Source organism: Planococcus citri, chromosome 4 (genome assembly GCF_950023065.1).
Source record: "Planococcus citri chromosome 4, ihPlaCitr1.1, whole genome shotgun sequence".
Classification (NCBI taxonomy): Eukaryota; Metazoa; Arthropoda; class Insecta; order Hemiptera; family Pseudococcidae; genus Planococcus; species Planococcus citri.
Genome location: NC_088680.1, coordinates 6,622,430 through 6,642,474, shown reverse-complemented (window position 1 = coordinate 6,642,474; position 20,045 = coordinate 6,622,430). Strand labels below are relative to the sequence as shown.

The following is a 20,045-nucleotide window of genomic DNA, read 5'->3' as shown; positions in this document are numbered from 1 at the left end:
ATACATTATAAAAAAAGTGAGATTTCTTGTACATTTATAAAGATTCTTAGAATTATTTACCACATAACATCCAAAAATTATCGGTTATACATAAAAATAAAAAAAGAAACAATGACGCTGTTTGAATGATCATGAATATTGAAAGATGATAAATCAAAATTACAAGTAGTTGCTGAAAGTTCAGTTTCTAATGTACTCAGTTATGTAACAGCGTCCATATACTCATCTATTGAATAAAATGCTTTTTTTAGTACTTACGTTTAGCCATTTTTTCAGAGTTTTAGAAAATAATTTTGTGCAATTGATAATTTTAATTTCAGTTGGGATTTTGTTATAAATCTTTGCAGCCATGAAGTCTATACTAACTTGGTGAAATTTAGTCCTGAATTGTGTGCTATGTAGTTGTTGGCTATTTCTAGTATATTGACTGTGTTGAGGGGTATGTAATTTTACTATGCCTTTCTTCACAATTTGGGATATCAGATATATGTATAAGCAGGGTAAGATTAAAATTTCATTTGAAAGAAAGGTATTCTTGCATGATTCTGTGGACTTGCATTCGATAGATGATTCTTATTGCTCGTTTTTGTATTACAAAAATTCTCTGCATAAGACTGATATTACCGCCCCAAAACACTAAGCCATATGACATATTAGACTGGAACATTCCATAATATGCCATTTTTAATGTTTGCACATTGGTGACACCTTTCAATTGCCAAAGGAGATAATTTATTGATGATAGCTTCCCAGCTAAATAGTCTATGTGATCAGTCCAAGTTAGAGTGGAGTTGATGTATACTCCTAAAAATTTTAGACATTCAACTTTAGTAATTGGCAGTGCCAAATTTAAATTTTGTGAGCTGTGACCAAAATATATTAGGTTTGTTTTCTCAACATTTAATTTCATTTTATTTATTCTGAACCACTCTACCAAATCATCCACAACCTGCTGTACTGAGATACCCATATTCATAGGAATCAGTGCTGTAGTGTCATCTGCAAATAGGATCAGATTACTCCTTACATTTTTTGGAAGGTCATTGACATAACAGATAAAGAACAAAGGTCCTAATATTGACCCCTGTGGAACTCCTTGCTCAACTGGATATTGATCAGAGAAATGGTATTCTCCATTTATATCTTCTGTCTTAACAATTTGAGTTCTATTTTTGAGAAAGGATGTGGTCCAGTCCAAATCCACCCCTCTAATGCCATACTTTTCTAGTTTACCTCGCAATATTTCATGATTAATCATATCAAATGCTTTTGAAAGATCACAAAAAATCCCTATAATGTCATTTTTGCTGTGGAGATTTTCCAAGATATTGTGAATAAGTTGGTAAATGGCACCTGTTGTATTTTTATTTTTGCAAAATCCAAATTGAGAGCTGTGTAACAGATTATTATCACTGAAAAATTTAGATACGTTTATAGAATAAGCTTTCTAGAACTTTGGAAAACACTGATGTTATAGATATGGGTCTGTAATTATTCATGGCACTTCTTTTCCCCTTTTTGAACACAGGTGTCACAATATTGACCTTAAGGATATCAGGGAAGGCTCCTTCCTGAACAGACATGTTGAGGAGGCTGGTTAATGGTTCAGCAATGTATGGTGCTGCTATTTTCAGTATATACTTAGGTATCAAGTCCATGGTAGTCTTTTGAATAGGAATTTTTGAGTGAGTGAATTACATTCATGACCTCAACTGAGCTTGTTGGTGCAATGAAGAATGTAGAATTATTGGATGGGTTTAAGTTATCCAAGGGATTTTCATCATCCTTCAAGTTTTCAACCTTTGGTAAATTACAAAAGAATTTATTTAAAGCAGAGGCAATTTCCAGTCTTTAATGAGTAAAAAACAGAAAAAAATAATCAGTAAATTGTTAATGATACATACTCGTACTAATTACGTAGGTAGGTATCTATTAATGATATAGAAGAATTTCGTATCATGAAATTAAGTATAGGTAGTCTTGTTCGTCATCAGTCATCATTCTCGTTCTCACTGCAGGGTTCTGATGAAGCAACAGAAATTATTTCATCGTGCTCTGATTGATCCCTGATTTGTAATTCAATATTGGAATCATGAAGCGTTGATTTAAAGCTTGAAGACTGTTTCTCGTTGTTTTCTGACTTCAGCTTTGGGTCAGTATTTGTTGACAATTCTGATAATATTTCTACAATAGTGGAGAAGTTTGGACGATGCTCCGGTTCGTATTTCCAACAAGACGACATCAAATTGTATCTGTAAAGAATGTAATATCCAATTAGTGTTAAAATGTACCATATTATCATGTTTACTGAAGGAAACGTAGGTGAATTTCAATTCGAAGTAAAAATCGTGTATTAAAAAATTATATGCTCAGTTACTCACATATTTGAAGACGTATTCGGAGGCTTCTCCATACGATAATTTTTCAAGATGGCGTGAAATAACTCGACCATATTGTCGAATGTGGGATATGGATTACCTCCTAGTGTAACAATCTCCCACATTAACACACCGAATGACCACCTGCATTAATTCAGCAAATAAAGCAAAGATGCTTCATAAGTAGGTACCTACTTATAAATATTTGAAAAAATCAAGGTGACTTTAAATTAGAACTCACACATCTGATTGGGTCGTATAATGATGGCGACGTATTGCCTCAGGAGCCATCCATTTAATTGGAAGCCTGCCTGCTGATGTTTTTTTATAATAGTCTTTATTGCGAATATTTCTGGAGAGGCCAAAATCTGCTATTTTCATCGTTAAGTCGGCCATTACCAAGATATTTCGAGCTGCTAAATCTCTATGGATACACTATAAGAATTGAGAAATTCACAATTACCGAAGGCTTTTCAGAAATCTGTAAGAATTTATAAATGAGAAAAAAATGAGTAGGTACCTACTTTAATGGAAGCGAAGTACTCCATGCCTTGAGCAATTTGCAAAGCGTATTTCATCAGAGTATTTTCTGGCACATTTTTCGATTCAATACGAAGTCTTCGTAGATAGTTTTTGAGGTTTCCATTCGCAGCGTATTCGGTTATCACGAGCAAAGGACCTTTTTGAGTGCAACAGCCGATCAATTGTAAAATATTGGGATGATGGCCAATCAACTTCATCAGCTCCAATTCAGATACCAGATCTATCATATCTTTATCTGTGTGATCGTCTGGAAAAAGAAATAAGTATCTACATAATAAAATTATCTGTAGGTATAGTCGACACAAGTACATACCTATTTCACAGCGATTTATTGAAAGCAAACGAACCTTTGACCATTTTCACAGCAACTGTTGTGGTAACGTTTTCCTGTCCTGAAATGTTCAACGCTTCACCTCGAACGACTTTGCCAAATTCACCTTCACCTAAAGTGTTTCCAAGACTCAAATTATTTCTTGGAAATTCCCATCGTTCATCGATCGATATTTCATATTCGTCATTACAGACCATACCACCTTTGACGATATCGGATTGTATGCGTTGGATTGAAACAATTGGTATGTTCTGTTGGAAGGTACAATGAGAAATAGAGGTATCGATATTACCTTAGATGGAGAATAATTGAAGATAAGGACAGCCCCGAGCGAAGCGAGGTCCAAAACTTTTGAAAATCTGTATTTTGAGAGAACTAAAATCGATTTTTTTTGCAAAGAGTTTATTTTTTGTGTTTGTAAATTTTATAATTTGAAAAATTTTCAAGATCAGACCCAAGTGAGGGCGAAAGTTCTTGAAAATTAAAGTTAGTATTTCGAGAGGCATAAAAACAATACTTACTTTTTATGCTAGAAGTTTATTTTTTCATTTTAAAACTTTAAAAGTTGAAGTACCTTTATTTCTTTTAGAAATTTTAACTGTAGAAAAGAAAAGGAAACTAGCCTAAGCGAAAGGAGGGCAAAAGCTTTCATGAACTTGTGTTTTGTTTTGAGAAGTAAAAAAACAGGGTTTTCCTTCATCATCACAAGCCTTTCTTTAGCCAGGCCCTCCAGAAAACGTGTCGAGCCCGGGGCAAACTACCCCCTATCGTCTTCTTCTATATTGCCCTCGTTCCTCGTACTATTTACTATCGAGTAAAGTAAATACCTAATTTGTGTAGATTCGCCCTCAGAAAGGAGGTGTGAAAAAATAATACGTACTGAATACCGAGTACATGTGAGTTAAAACAGGACAGTAAGCTAACTTTTTATTTTTTAGAAGGGGGGGGGTTAAAAAAGTGTCAATTTTTTTCAGGTTAGGTTAAGAATTCTGTACCTACTACTCCTAAGCAAAAAAGATGGAAATCCAATTTCTTTTTCGATTTTGCGATTTTCACATCATTGAAAAGAGGTTTGCAAGAGGTTTCCAATGTTGTAAGAATCTCATAATTAAAAAAAATGGACTTCCTATAAGTATCATTTTTGCTTTAAGCTTATTTGACTGTGATGGGCTGAAATACGTACCAAGCAATCTGGGATATCGCCGTTGATGTGGATTTGTTTCTCAACGATAATTTTTTTGATAAATTGTTGCATCTCTGTTTTCTCAAGTTTTCTCTTTCTTCAAAATAATAAGGAAAAGATTCTTATTATTTGATAGCTCCTGCTTGTAGTACATCAAGATAAACCAGTTCTGCTTTTCCAACTTACCGTTTTAATCTGCAGTATGCGATGATTGAGTAAGAAACTATCCCAATCAGTAATAAAATTAGTGAAGATGTTGTGACGAAAATGATAATATCGTAATTACCCAAAGAATCATTTTCGGATGGGTTTGTCTCTGTGGATGGAAATATTTTTTAAAGTATTAAGTACATAATTAAAATGAGACGAGTAAGTATGATGTGTTAAGTATTATGATTAATTTGAAAATTGAGGAGATAACTCTTTGCTTACTGGGACTTCTGCTAGTTGAGCTAGTACTCAAATATGGATTCATACGTTGGACGACTTTTAGATGAAAAACATGCTTGGTTTCCCATTTCAAGTCCACAGAATTCGCTTTGCATACGTATTCGCCTTCATTATCATCGGTTATCATAGATATTTTATGAGTCGTGTGTGTTTCTGTGAGGTTATGAAATTTCTGCTCCAGCTTCTGTTGATTTTGAAGTATAAATAGGTATTGAAGTAAAATACTAGTGTTGTCGAATATCCGGATGCATTCGGATACCCAGATCATAATTTTGGCGAAGTACCTACTTACCACAGTGGGCCACAGACCCCCCCCCCCAAAAACGGCGATAATTCGGATTCAACCCTCATCGATGTGCAATACGTCGAATAATATGTTATCGAGGTCGTAGAATTCGAATCTGCACTTATTTTTTTGTAGGGATGGGGGGTGAGGCGTGGGGAGCGGGAAAATTTCAAATGTTGCTTATATTATCGTGTAATATATCGATTAATATGTTTTCGAGGTCGTAGAGTTCGAATCTGGAGTTATTTTTTTGGCGGGGGTGGGAGGTGAGGCGCGGGGAGGGGGAATTTCAAGTTTTGCTTATATTATTCTGTGATATATCGATTGATGTGTTTTCGAGGTCGTAGAATTCGAATCTGCACTTATTTTTTCCGTGGGGGTGGGGGGTGAGGCGTGTGGAAGTGAAAAATTCCAAATTTACTTTTTGGTGTTTTCTTATACCAATGATTTTTAAAGTTTACAGTTTTTTACACAAAATCAGAACACATTTTGGAACAAAACTCATATAATCGCGCAATATCGTGTGTTCTCTTCTGCATAGTGATGTGTATTTGGGAGTAGTGTATACTATGTTTTAGCAATTTTTTTCCCGAAATTGCCCCATTACTTTGCAGGTTCATTTTTCTATTAAAAATACATCAATTTTCTTCACAATTGCGGATATATCGCAATTTTAAGATCGAAACATGATATAATCGATTCAATTTTGATTGAAATACATTATTTGAGATACAAAATGATTTTTTCAAATCAACGATATAAACAACCTCAAAAACATGACAAACGGCATATTAAGCGATAATATGAGCAAAATTTGGAATTTTTCAGCTCTCCACGCCACACTTTTAATCCCTACCAAAAAAGTAACTCCATATTCCAACTCTACGGCCTAAAAAACATATTGATCGATATATTACACAATAATATAAGCAAAATTTGAACCCGCTCCCCACGCCTCACCTCCCAGCCCTACGAAAAAAATAAGCGCAGATTCGAATTCTACAACCTCGAAAACATATCAATCGATATATCACACAATAATATAAGCAAAATTTGAAATTCCCCCTCCCCACGCCTCACCCCCCCCCCCCCCACCGAAAAAATAACTCCAGATTTGAACTCTACGACCTCGAAAACATATTAATCGATATATTACACGATAATATAAGCAACATTTGAAATTTTCCCGCTCCCCATGCCTCACCCCCCACCCCTACAAAAAAAATAAGTGCAGATTCGAATTCTACGACCTCGAAAACATATTACTCGACGTATTGCACATCGATGAGGGTTGAATCCGAATTATCGCCGTTTTTGGGGGGTCTGTGGCCCACTGTGGCTTACGATCTTTTGAGTATCCGGATTATTCGAAAACTACCTACATATTATACTTACAAGGGAACCTCTTGAGGTGTGACACTCCGATTTGAACGGGACCGCGATTTTAGGAAAGAGCCTAGTCTAAAACCCCCAGAACCAAATTTTCAGCTGCCCAAATTCATTTTTCGATTTTTGGCGAATTTTTGAAAATTCAAAATTGACTGTTTTTGGCGATTTATGCTTTTTTTGAAAAAAGTACGTACTTGATCAGTAAAAATGGTCAAAATAAGTCCCAAAACTAATATTAATTACCCAAATCCAAATTTCACCATTTCCAGTCATTCTGGAGCCTCCAGCGCGACTTTTCAATTTCTCCAGAATTTTGAATTTGCTCCAGAAGGCGTGAATATGAAGTTGGGCAGCTAAAAATCGAGTTGTATATTACTCTCGACCTGTTTAAGAGTTTATCCACATTTGAGCCGATTTTGAGAGTGACACCTCAAAAGTGATTTTTGACCAGCTTTTTTCAAAATTAAAAAATCCAAAAAATCAAAAGTTTCCCGCTTGTGTGGAAATTTTTGAAATTCACGCGAATCGCTGTATTTTGTCCGTAACTAACCCCCCAAATCAGAATTTCACAATTTCCAGCCATTCTGGAACCTCCAGATGGATTTTCAATTTCTCCAGAATTTTAAATTTGCTCCAGAAGGCGTGAATATGCAGTTAGGCAGCTAAAAATCGAGTTGTGCATTATACTCGACCTGTTTAACGAGTTTATCTGCATTTGAGCTGATTTTGGGAGTGACATCTCAAGAGTGATTTTTTGACCAGCTTTTTTCAAAATTAAAAAATCCAAAAAATCAAAAGATAACCGTTTGTGAGGAAATGTTTGAAATTTGCGCGAATCGCCGTATTTCTTCAAGAACTAACCCCAGGAGCGCAAATTCTACCATTTCCAGCCGTTTTGGAGTGAGAGTGACACCTCAAAAAACCACTCTTAAGGTGTCACGTGTCACTCTCAAAATCGGCTCAAATGTGGATAAACTCGTTGAATAGGTCGAATGTAATACACAACTCGATTTTTAGCTGCCCAACTGCATATTCACGCCTTCTGGAGCAAATTCAAAATTCTGGAGAAATCGAAAAATCGCGCTGGAGGCTCCAGAATGGCTCGTACAACTCGATTTTTAGCTGCCCAACTGCATATTCACGCCTTCTGGAGCAAATTCAAAATTCTGGAGAAATTTAAAAATCGCGCTGGAGGCTCCAGAATGGCTGGAAATGGTGAAATTTGGATTTGGGTAATTAATATTAGTTTTGGGACTTATTTTGACCATTTTTATTGATCATGTACATACTTTTTTTTAAAAAAAGCATAAATCGCCAAAAACAATCAATTTTGAATTTTCAAAAATTCGCCAAAAATCTAAAAATGAACTTGAGCAGCTGAAAATTTGGTTTTGGGGGTTTTAGACTAGGCTCTTTCCAAAAATCGTGGTCCCATTCAAATCGGAGTTTAACACCTCAAGAGGTTCCCTTCTTACAATTAGTATACTGCTACAAGCAAAAAAACGAACAAAAAAAGTTCAGCAGGCTCCCATTCAGCCCCAATTATACCTAGAAAGCTGATTTTTTTTTTAAAAAAGAAAGCCCTCGACAAGTACTTGATGCGAAAAACATGGAGCAAAAGACAAATTTTGACTTTAAGGGCCCCAAATTTGGTGAAAAAGAGGCTAAAATCAACATAAAAAAATTTTGGAAGTAAGTAATGTTTTTTTTAAACTTGCATTTTGATTCAAATTCCAAAGTTTGAACCGATTTGGTCACATACAAGGGGAGAAATGCCATTAAAACCAATTTTTGAGCCCCCTCGTCCAAATTTTCGAAAAATAAACCGATTTATTATTATTTGCTCATGTTTGTTTTAGAATGTTCCTTATGACATGTACATACCTAATGTTATGAAACATTTAGAATTCAGAATTTTTTAGTTTGAACCTTAAAAATTGAAATTGAATTATTTTGAAAAATTGTAACTTTGATCTTCCATTTCGCCGCCGAATATTTTTTCATTTGTTAGACATAAAGAAAGTCACTCGTTTTCCTTTTCCTAAATTCTTGCAAAAATGGAATGTTGATTTATGAATAATAAATGGAATAATGGTCAATCGATATGTAGGTATAGCTGTGATACCTACTTGTGGAATTTTTATAACTACCAGAGTACATTATTTAATTTAGAGAGACATTATTCCAATGTTCATCGAACAATGCCAATTTGTAGGCAGAAGGCATGCACGTCTAAAAATCTGAAAGTTCATTATGCTGAACTTCGCCAAATTGAAATTGGTAAAAGTAAATTGTCCTTGTTGACATTGATAGACATTAACAATGCCGCTGACGTGCCAAGTTTAAGATGAAAAAAATTATCATTTATGATCACTTTGAGCTAGGAGTTAGTATACATAGGGGAAAGTCTCCCAATAGTGCGCACTTAGTACCAAAATCGCTGTCATTCCGCCGCAAAGTTACCTAGGATCGTGATTTTTTGATATGTTGTAGCTGTATCATTCAGCTACATAATTCCAGAGTTTCAAAATTTTTCATTGATAACTTACTGAGAAATCCTACCTTGAGTAAAAAATGTCAAATGCGCACTATTAGGAGCCATGGGCTCCTTCAAAGTGCGCAGTAGGGTTCCTAATAGTGCGCGATGTGTAAATTTACTTCAAAAAAATTAATTCTTGACAAAAATCGCAATAATACGTTTCATTATCACGAGAACACTGAGAACAGATATAAAAAACATGAGTACTTGACGAAAATTGCGAAAATATGTTTTACTATGAGTAGGGGTTATGTGTGAGCTTATTTCTGCATAGAAAGCCCATTGTTCAAGTATTCTTTCACTCTTAGGAATGTTTCTTCACTGAAAACTAACACCCTTTAGCCTTTTACAGGTATTTAACACTCCATTCTATCAAAACAAAAGTCAGGTAGTGAAAAACACAAGCGTGTTTACAGATTTTCTAGGATGCGCACTATTGGGAATCCATGGTTCAAAAATATCCTCTATTTCTTTAAAAATTATTTTCAAGAAAACGAAAGGATGCATTTTCAAACTTTTACAACAATATTAAAGAGGATAAAATTCCCTACAAAATGATATAATATAAGTTATCTCATAAATTTTTGCAATTCAACGAGAGCAATACAAATTGTTAACTTTTCACAAAAAAAAATTACATCAGAAATTGAAAATTCACATTTTTTGACTTTGCACGCGTAAAATTTAGCCAAATGGCTTGTATGATACATCAAAATAATCGTCAAGATACGCTCTTTCAAATGAGCTACCTCACGAATTTTTCAGTGGTGCCAATCGCGAGATATGGCGCTGCGCACTATTAGGAGACTGCGCACTTTTAGGGGACTTTCCCCTACGTCTTACTCCTAGCTCAGTTGCTCAGTTCAATTCAATTTTCTGTTTCCTTTCCATTTTTATTTCATCTGCTCTATTTGGAATTATTACCTTTGGAGAAATAAGACAGGAAATGAAAAATTAATAAACTTGTGATTTATGTATTTCTATAGTCGTGTGTTTTCAAATGCGTATTGGTACGTTCTTCTGAAGTGTTTTTAGAATTGGAAAAATCAAAAATGTTTTAGAAAAGCGAGAAAAGTATAGGTTTGTTGCTCATATTTTCATTTTTGATTTATTTTATTACACTTCCTATATGAACATGACAGATCCGAAAAAACATCTCGAAAAATTTGATTATTATTTTTAAAAATGCAAATTGTAATCATTACGACATGGGAGTACGTATAAAGTAATGTCAAAATCAGTATCTGGTAAGCATACTGCCTCTGATGAACATAACGTATTAGTAAGTAACCTTTTAGATGCTCAACTGACCGTTTGGTTTCCAGCATCGTCATAAAAGTACCATTCTGAAATCCATCGTGACTCGGAATTAAAACCGCAAAACAGAGCTATAAATTTGCCTTTTTCTTCTTGAAGTTCAATGTTTCCTTGTGCTGTGGATTGAAATTAATTATGAATTAATAATAAGTTTATGCTGTGTTTGAAATGTCGTGTTTTTATTCGTGATTTCCAAAAATCTAGCATGAAGGTAATAGGCTACCTGTCAATTTGACTGTGTATTTTTCTTTCATGCAGCCATTTTTATTACAAACTTGATGTAAGTATTCCCTCGGTACTTTGAGCGCACTGATATTTAAAACTATCTGCCAGAGGAGCCCGCTACTTACTATTATACCATTCTCCAGCCAAGTATTTGTGAATGGTTTCGGATAACCTGGAAATGAATTCATTTGTTCAAAAAGTCATATGGAATTTTATAATGGGAGGTATCTAATTATGAGAGATAAAAGTTATGTAAGTAATTTTCATTTGTTTTTATTATATTGATCGATCCCGTGATCGATAAATAGTATCTATTTTGGTAGTTTGTTATGTTCCGCGGCATATTCGGATTATGCAAAGTGCTACGTGCAATCTCATTTAGGTAAATTCCATCGACGCCTTTAGTATTGGGGAGGCCACGATAGAGATGGAAAAAAGCGTATAGTGTTCTGTAAGTAGTAAAATACGTGTATTTATTAATTATAGGTAAGTTTTTTGTCGTCGTATGTCTAACTAAAATGTCTAGTGTGATGACCTTAATTAGTTGAATACCTAGTTATATTATCAGGTGTCTAATAGGTATATATTTTCGCACATCCTACCTTTACCTGCGAGTAAACAGGATGAAGTAATAATACTCGTAAAATTATACATTTTCTCTGCAGGCTTTTTCACTATATGTAGAGTTAAGTCATTTACATCTCTTAATATCATTCTGTCTAATGCTATGTGAAAACATAATTGCAAGCGAAGTATGTTTATGATGATTTGTAAATAGTGTAAATATATAGAATAAGTAAAACAGCGTTTTTATTTATGACTATAAACATTGAATGTGTATGGTTAAATAGATAGGTTACAGCCTTCTGAGCTAGCTGGCAATAGGCAATTATTCCCCTCTTGAGGAATAATTCTTATCTTCACCGAGTACGAAATCAACTATTTCCTTCTCTCCCTTAGGTAATCTATCCATTCCTAACTATATCAACATTGCTACTCCATGTACCAAAACTTAACCAATTCTATGGTATTGCAGCTACATAGAAAAAGATGGATGCGGTCAAACAGTGGGTATAGTATGAATAAATGCATTGTATATGTGCATTATATAATGTACAGCAATGAGAACATGATACCCTTTGACGTATCAAGATTGCGTCAGAAAGATCCAGAATCGTTTTCTTGGGAGCTTTTTAATCATTGGATGGAGTAAGTAATTTAATTCTCTGGGTTTTTGATTTATGGAGAAGTGTATTGCCTGTTGTCTTAGTAATCTTCATTACCTAGGTACCCGTTTTTCTAATTTTTATGTCTACGACCATTTTTTTTTTTTTTTTTTTTGCCTTGTCCTAAAAATAACGTAGCTACAATACAACAAATTTTTATCTGAATAAAAAAAATTGTGGAATTTTCCATCTAAAGTCTACCTAGTACCTATCCTACATCATATTATAGGTATATAAATATATAATGCTCGTACCTAGTACCTTGTGATGCCTGGGTCTTTTAAGACCTTGTGGTGCCCGATTTGGGCGCCACAAGCCCAAAAACGGGCACCACAATGACTACGTATACTTAAAATGGGCACCACAATGACTAAGTTTAAATCTATATATATATATACATATTCTAGGGGGCAATCTCGTAACCTTTTTCTAGATTAACCAGCAAACTCATAACGTTTTGGCAAACTCGTAACCTTTTTAGGACGTGACTTTGCGATGAGGTGCTATATGAATCTACAAGGTGTGGAGAGTCTACTGGCAAAGTTTGAGCAGGGACGTGAGATTGCTGTTTATACAATGTCTCATTTGACTCAATTTTCAAATGAGTGCATAGCCTAATTATTATCTACGAGGACATGAGAAAAAGGTGCTTATTGCCAAGAACCATTTTATTCATTTTTCAAGTTCTGTTTGGTGATTCTGGTGGTTGAAGGTCTCCTCTTTCACATGGCGTGGTCAAAAATCGTCTAAAATGAATTTTTGACTGCTCAATTTCAATTTAAAGTTGATTATACAGGTCCGCATTTTCGTGTTTTTCGACATTAACATTGATTTTACGAGGAAAGTATGCATCCTATGAAAAAAATGCCATGAAGGAAATTGTAGAGCATAAAATTTCCTTTCTGCTCAGAGCTGGTTATTTTTTTGTAGGATGCTTTGTTCAACATGTATTTGCGAAAAACATGGATGCATAGGACTTGAAAAAAAAGCTTTCCTGAAAAATTGATGTTTCGGCAATGAGCAACTTTTCCACAGGGCCCCCAAAAATCAAGTTAACGAATATAACGCGGCCTAACATCGAGTACTATCAGGCCTATGGGGTGACGCGTCGAGCGTATGCACAGCAACGAAGTTATAGAGGGGTCTTGAGATTGCTGTTTATACAAAACGTTACGAGTTTACCTGTATGCGGCTATATATATATTTTTTGTATTTTTAAATAAATGGTTTTTTTTTCAGCCTTTGTTACAATTTTCAAAATAGATGTGGGTAAGTACATAATAGTACTTACAAATATTATGTTCTTTATTTTTTTCCTCTACTTCAAATGAAGCTGGGTCAAATGTATTTTATGTCAATTCAACTAAAAAAAAATATGTGATTTTGAAAGTCATATCTTATCTACTCACCCAATGAGTAAGAAACCCAAAATCACTTTGTTCCCAACCCCCTCGGTGGTGGGGCCACAATTATTTTCACATTGTCTCGAAGTACTCAACTTCAGTAACACGTACCTCCAAAGCTATGATACTTTGATCAAAACTGATTTCACAGTTCAAAGGGCATTGCATTTCAAACTTTTCAATTTTTGAAATTTTCAAAAGTTGAAAGTTGAACTTTCAAAAGTTGAAAGTTGAACTTTCAAATTGATAGGTTGTTTAAATTTAAAAATGGCGCTGTAAGTGTGAGCTACCATTTTAAAATCTGAAAAAATTCCATAGATGTACCTTTTGATGCTTATTCAAAATATTTGATTTTTGAGATGGGATCTTTTAATAGAGAGGGAGCACCCCTTCCCACGAATTTGGGCGAAACTTTCAAAATAAAAAATGGAGCATGTGACACATCGAATTGTACGTTTTTGATGACGCTGAACACAAATATGACGTTAGATTTCTGATTGGATCTCATCCACGGTCCCCAGCACCTCCCCAAATGGGGTTAAAGTTCAAAACTGTGTTTTTGTTCGTGCGACACACGAAATAGTATGTTTTTGGTGACGCTAAACACGAATATGACGTCAGATTTTTGATTGGATCCCATCCACAGCCCCAATAATTTTTTTTACTCATTAGGGTAGGCTCTGGGGGCCATGGGTGAAGACAATTTGAAAAACTAAGGCTATATTCGTGTTCAGCGATACCGAAAACATACAGTTTCATGTGTTACACGAATGGGAACCATTTTTTTTGACTCTAACTCCATTTAGGGAGGTGCTGGGGGCCGTGGATTGAGCCCAATCGAAAATCTAACGTCATATCCGTGTTCAGCGTCACCAAAAACATGCAATTCGATATATCACATGCCCCACATTTTGTTTTGAAAGTTTTGCCCAAATTTGGGAGAGGGGTGCTCCCCATTCATCAAAAGATTCCATCTCAAAAATTGAATGTTTCGAAAAAACATCAAAATGGACATTTTTTCCGAATTTTAAATGGTAACAATGTCCTTTTGTAATGTGAATTAATCAGTTTGTTAGCTTTGGAGGTAGACGCTGCTGAAGTTGAGTACCTCGAGACAGTGTGAAAATGATTGTAGCCCCCCACCTGTCCATCGAGGTGGTTGGGACCAAGCTGATTAAGAGTTTCTTATTTATTGGGTGGGTAGATGTAGCTAGGAAAATTTGTTCGAAATTGAAAGACATGATTTTCAAAATCGCGTTCTTTTGGTCGAATTGACATGGAATGGCCCGGTAAGGACCTATCTGTCAAGCTACACATAGTACTTGGAAAAGCCCGAGGAGTGATAATCCAATAAAATAAAAAAGGATGCCGGGGAGGGGGAAGTCGAAAGGACCATTTCTAATGGAATTTTCTCCTTCCAAAATGTAATTGAAGATCTGTTCTTACAATTCCCTGAATTCACTCTGGCTCATTGAGTCAGCTAGCCAAAACTTCAAGATCTCAAAGGGCATTGCCCTGACATCTAAGAATATGTAGAATATAGAATATAATATATTTCGGATTCCTTTTCCTTTACAAATTAATTCATTGAGAAGCCGGGGTGCAAAAGTAGGAGACGTGGTAGAAATAGACTAAAAAAGAACTACCTGCTGTCTGTAATCACAAAACAGTGGCTTTAGATAAGCCAACACTTCTCATCAACTTCTGCACCATCATAATTGCATTGGCAGCGAAGTGCAAAGACCTCGATATCAAAAAATTGGAAATTCTAAAGCTCGGGTGTAGACTGGATCAAATGGACTGGATGATTGTGAAGCAAGCGCTTATAGAGTGCTTTTGTTACCAGGAAATTGAGATACGAGTCTACACCTTGAAGGAAGAAGAACCAAAAAGATTATTAAAAGAAAAAATTTAATGTATGTAATAGGTACCTAGGTTTTAAAGAATTATTTCGAACATTAAAAAATTGTGTTGAAAAATAATGAGGATTGTATAGGTTAATTTTTGAAAATGAGAATAGGTAAGTTTAAATTTTTCAAACATGTGACAGATTTTTGGAATCTTTTCGATTGGGAAAACGTACAAACGAAAAGATCACATTTTATCAACAACTGCAACGATGAGAGTATTAATTCTGATCAAGCATTTTGGTTTCCAAGCATTCTCAATTACAGTAAGTAATCGAAATTCCCAATATTCTCATGCAAGGCTGTTGATTTTCGAATTTCTTTGTGAAACATTTATTTCGGTAGGATTTTGATGAAAATGAAGAATTGAAAATTATAACAATCGATTTCTTTCACAAGATAATTTCGGCTCCGAATCTACTCCAGGCTGAGCAGAAAGTAGCCAATCAATATTGTTGAGTTTATTGAAAGAGCATAAAGATAAGATGAACGAAGAGCAAATCGAACTGAATTTATTGCTTACTAGTTCATCGATATGATTTATAGGCAAAAAGCTCTCTAAGTTTCATGAATTGTCCTTTTTAAATTACTCATTTGTACTATTTATTCGCAATGTCCGAATAATTAAAGTATTGATAAATTCTCAGCTCCGGAAATCGCCCAAGAAATAACCTTACCTCGTACATCGATCATACGAGTAAAATATTTGTATCCATAGAAGCCAGTAATCGTAATTAAGTTTCCTGTTTTAATGTGCATTATTTGTTTAAATGAATATTCCTGATTGAGATGTATTAATTTTATGTAGATCCAAGGAATTCTTAGAATATAACTCTTGGATGAATGCAGAAAAGCATTCGCGCATTCCCAAAAGCACCGCATATAATCTTAATGATAGTGTAAGTGATTATATTGCTTCAGTTTTCTGCTGTATTGCTGTACATACATATTTTGGGTGTCTAGATATTGCCTGATAAGTACCTAGATTATTTTTGTAATTTTTTGAAATCGACATTGTGGAACACTACAAACATGGACGCAGAAATGCAGAATCTCAAATTCCATCTTTTGGAACAGGATTATTTTTTCCAAAACAGGTTGGTAGGAGCTGAAGCGAAAAAACTGGGTACGTCTTTTTTGAAAAATATGCCTCCTCTTTGAGTACCAATATCTCCTCTTTCGAGGGCACCCCAACTAAAATTTTTCCTGAATAACTTTCAACTTGAAATGAAGGTCTCCTCGGAATTTGTTGAAATCCTTCAGGGGGAGGGGGTTTGAATATATGTTATAACCCGAATTCCTATAGGTCAGTTTGGTGAAATTTTGATTTTTTTCTCCATTCTTGGCCCTCTGAGTTTTTAATATGTAATTCGCCAAAAATCGTAAAATAAAATTTCAACGATTGAAATTTTGGTTGATAGGTAAGGGTGTATTTTGAGATCCTCTATGGATTCCCCTGCTCCCCTTGAAAGTGCATATTGCATACTTAGTATGTAGGTACTTATTTACCTCTGAAAAAAGTCCATAATCTCAGCATTGTCGCATTATTTTCAATGAAGTATAATTTTCTGACGGTAAAAGGACTTCCTTTTCCATTCTGGATTTCTTGTGTTTTTTTTCTCCCAAGTTGAATTTCTTCATCACCTGAAGAATGATTCTTGTTGGAATCTTTGCCTTTTTAGACCCGAATAGGTGGGTGGTAAAACAAATGGATAAGATTTCAACATTTTCGTAAGCTTCAAATGGACGCCATTTCCAACTGAACGTCATTTTTGTTCATTAATTTGTGCAGTTTTCAAGAATTGGATTTGAAAAAAATTAATAGTGAAAAATATTCTTTGAAAGAGTGTCTTATAGTTTGAGAATATTTTCCATGTTGCTTTTAAAATTAATTTTTGTACGTTTTTATTAACTGATTTTTTTAAAAAATATTTGATTTTTTTTTCTGAAATATTAATTTTCATTTATTTAATTTATCTTTAAAACCAAGGATCCCACTTCTTGAAAAACAATTTTCTATTTTTCCAGATATTAGGTAAGTATTGCATTTTTTTTGTTTTTTGTTTCCAAAAAATTTGATAACATTTTTCTTAATTTTATAAATTTAAAAATAGTTAATTAGTTATGTACCATCACAGTGAACATCCAACCAAATACTATGAATTACTTCTTTGGTTGTTTCCGATTGCTTGAGGCAAGAATACCATCCTGCGTCGTAAATCGTTACACTTAATATTTCAAGTAATGAAGTGTTCAGCACATTCTATAGGATGTGGAAATCAAAAAGAAATGACCATAAATACCTATTGAAGTGAATTTGGCCCTACTTATTTGATTTAAATCGATTCTTGTCTTATTTTTGATGCACAATTACCTCTACTTCGAACGTAGATAACTGATTTACTGCACTGGTAAGCTCGTTTTGTAAATTTTCTCTCGATAAATGATACCATTTCACTCCATTTCCCAGCTCTGTGCGATTTTCCGGAAACGCCAATGATTTACCGCATTGTATGGTTACGTTCTGATATCCTATTACTGAATGAGAATCAAGTTAGGTAACTTTGAGAAATAAAAATCTGAATTCAAGTTCGAAAGAAATACCTATTGACGAGTAGGTATCTTACCTGAATTCTGTGACTTTACCAGTGAGCAAGATGCAATAATGATGCATAACCATAAAAATACACCGACTGTGGAAATTATTTGGTTAGATTAGCGAGAGACCTTTTTCGAAAAATCAATACCTAATTCGAGCTGAATACGAGTACATTATCAAGTTGTGATCTTAACATTCTTACCTTTCAAGAGTGAAAATATCAAAAAAATCATCGCGAATTCGCGAATTGTACATATTTCGAATCAGAACTACGAATTACTTAGGTGGGTATCTACATATTTCAAACTGTTCGTTGGTCGTATCATTGTTCGTTTGGTGGCAATTTGATGCATCATTGAATTTTATCGTTTATGATTTTGTTTATCTTATCTAATGAAGGCTTCCCGTTGTTGTGTTTTTAATTGTCGGGGAAATTTTTGATGATATAATATTTTTTGTTATGAGGGAAATGAGTAGAAACCTTGCGGTTTGATTTTTTTCTTTGAGAGGCATATGAGTAGTAATACTTAAGGCTAGACCAGGACATAAGACACTTTGAAATTTGGGCTAGATCAGGACATAATACACATTACCCCAAAAAAAATGTTGAGAAAACTTTTCAATGTAGAGGATGAATATTTGGACTCTGACGAATCTCAAATACCTATATGTATTATGATGGTCCTGTTGGTTTTACTTTTTTTTTCACAAGATGACAGATGTGACGTTTCATAAACATCACCATCATCTCAATCGTGAAACAGAGTCTGAGTGTTCAGATTCATAGTAAAATAAATTATCAATGTAGAATTAATTTCAGTTGAGTTTTGTCACTGAAATCTGTCCTTACCTACCTTTTTAATCAATTATGTATTATATTGAAAAAAATCTGTAAAAAATGCATACGAGAAGTAAAAATGACATTTCATCATGTAATAATCAAAAAAGTAGATCATTTCGTGTGAATATTTGTATCAATGATAATAATATTGATTGTATAATATATTTAAAAAAAATATCCTTCTACTGCATTTGATGTTTTAATTTTTTTTATTCTTATTCCAGTTTTTTTTTTTTTTTTTTTTTTTGTCAGCAATGCAACAATGAATATCATGCAAAATATACTTTGTGTGAAAAACAACAACCACAACAACTACAAAAATATAATTATTAAATCAGAAACGTACAGTACCTACACCAATGCAGTATATCATTTAAAAATAAGTAAGTAAGTAATTTTTAGCCCTGATCAATCAATTTTTCAAAAAAAAAACGTGTATGATCATTCGCTACTGCAGTCATTTGTGACTTTTGAAGATTATTTCTGTAATAGGCTTTCATGTTCTTAATTTTCTTCCTGTTTCAAATAAAACTTTATTTTTTCTTCTCCTTTTTTTGTGGTTATTTATTTATTTATTTTTTATCACAAGAATGACACATACCTACAACAAATTTTTAGCTAAATAAAAACCAAAAATTGCGGAATTTGCCAATCTTTAGTCCTCAATGTACATACAAATGTTTTTTGTATATTGATTTTATTTTAATATGAATAAATGTTTTGGCTTCTTGTACAAAAATGTTTATTTTTTTCAGTCTATTTAACTTAATTTTTCAACAACAAAAAAAGGTTAATGATCATTATTCATTACTGTCAGTTATTTTTGTCTTTTGAAAAATCTTTCTGTTATTCTTTATTTTCTTTCTGTTTTAAACAAAACTTTGCTTTTTTTAGATTAACTTTTTTTAAATGTTTCACTAATCGTTCATAAATGTTTTTTTCAACTTTTATTAAATTTTTTAAAAAAAGGTAACTCATATGAGTGTTACCATCGGTATTTTTTGGTTTTTGAAGATTCTGTCTGTTACTCCATTATAATATGTAGTTTCTCAGTTCATGAACTACCAGTTCATGATTAAAAAATCACAATTTTCCAACTCAAGGCACATATGTATTTTTCCCAACTCATTAGTCAATTTTTCAGCAAGGAAGGACAGGCTGACTTTCCTTTCACCCCTCCCCCCACTGGCTACGACCCTGTCATCATCGTAAAAACATTAAAACGTCGTTTATCGAAGCGTAAAAATGTGTACGAGTATCATTAAAAGTTGGAGAAATAATTTCAAATTGTGGGAGAAGAAAGAAATGTGAAATATTCTACTCTATTGATATAGTTAATTAAATTTTCAAAAACAAAATTATTCAAAAAAAGATAGTAATAGAGCCACTCCCTTCCCCCTTACCCCATCTTCATCACGAGATTCATCG

At 33.9% G+C, this 20,045-nt stretch overlaps 1 protein-coding gene across 4 annotated transcripts; it reads right to left on the bottom strand.

Annotated features, from left to right (window-relative positions):
• Positions 1–1,837: 1,837 nt before the first annotated feature.
• Positions 1,838–19,276, bottom strand: LOC135845494 (fibroblast growth factor receptor 3-like). Of its 4 annotated transcripts, XM_065364077.1 has the most exons (15): positions 17,979–19,276; positions 17,805–17,870; positions 17,552–17,715; positions 17,308–17,440; positions 16,687–16,821; positions 10,640–10,813; positions 10,411–10,532; positions 4,868–5,069; positions 4,622–4,751; positions 4,436–4,532; positions 3,269–3,503; positions 2,903–3,168; positions 2,620–2,813; positions 2,382–2,522; positions 1,838–2,252 (listed from the first exon to the last, which is right to left on the bottom strand). In XM_065364077.1, the coding sequence occupies exons 1-15, from the start codon at positions 18,007–18,009 to the stop codon at positions 1,991–1,993; spliced, it is 2,352 nt and encodes a 783-aa protein (XP_065220149.1). In that variant the 5' UTR covers positions 18,010–19,276; the 3' UTR covers positions 1,838–1,990. The 4 variants fall into 4 exon arrangements, with proteins under 4 accessions (XP_065220149.1, XP_065220150.1, XP_065220151.1 ...); XM_065364078.1 differs by lacking the exon at positions 16,687–16,821 and having other exon boundaries at positions 17,979–19,275; XM_065364079.1 differs by lacking the exons at positions 16,687–16,821; positions 17,308–17,440 and having other exon boundaries at positions 17,805–19,272.
• Positions 19,277–20,045: the final 769 nt, after the last annotated feature.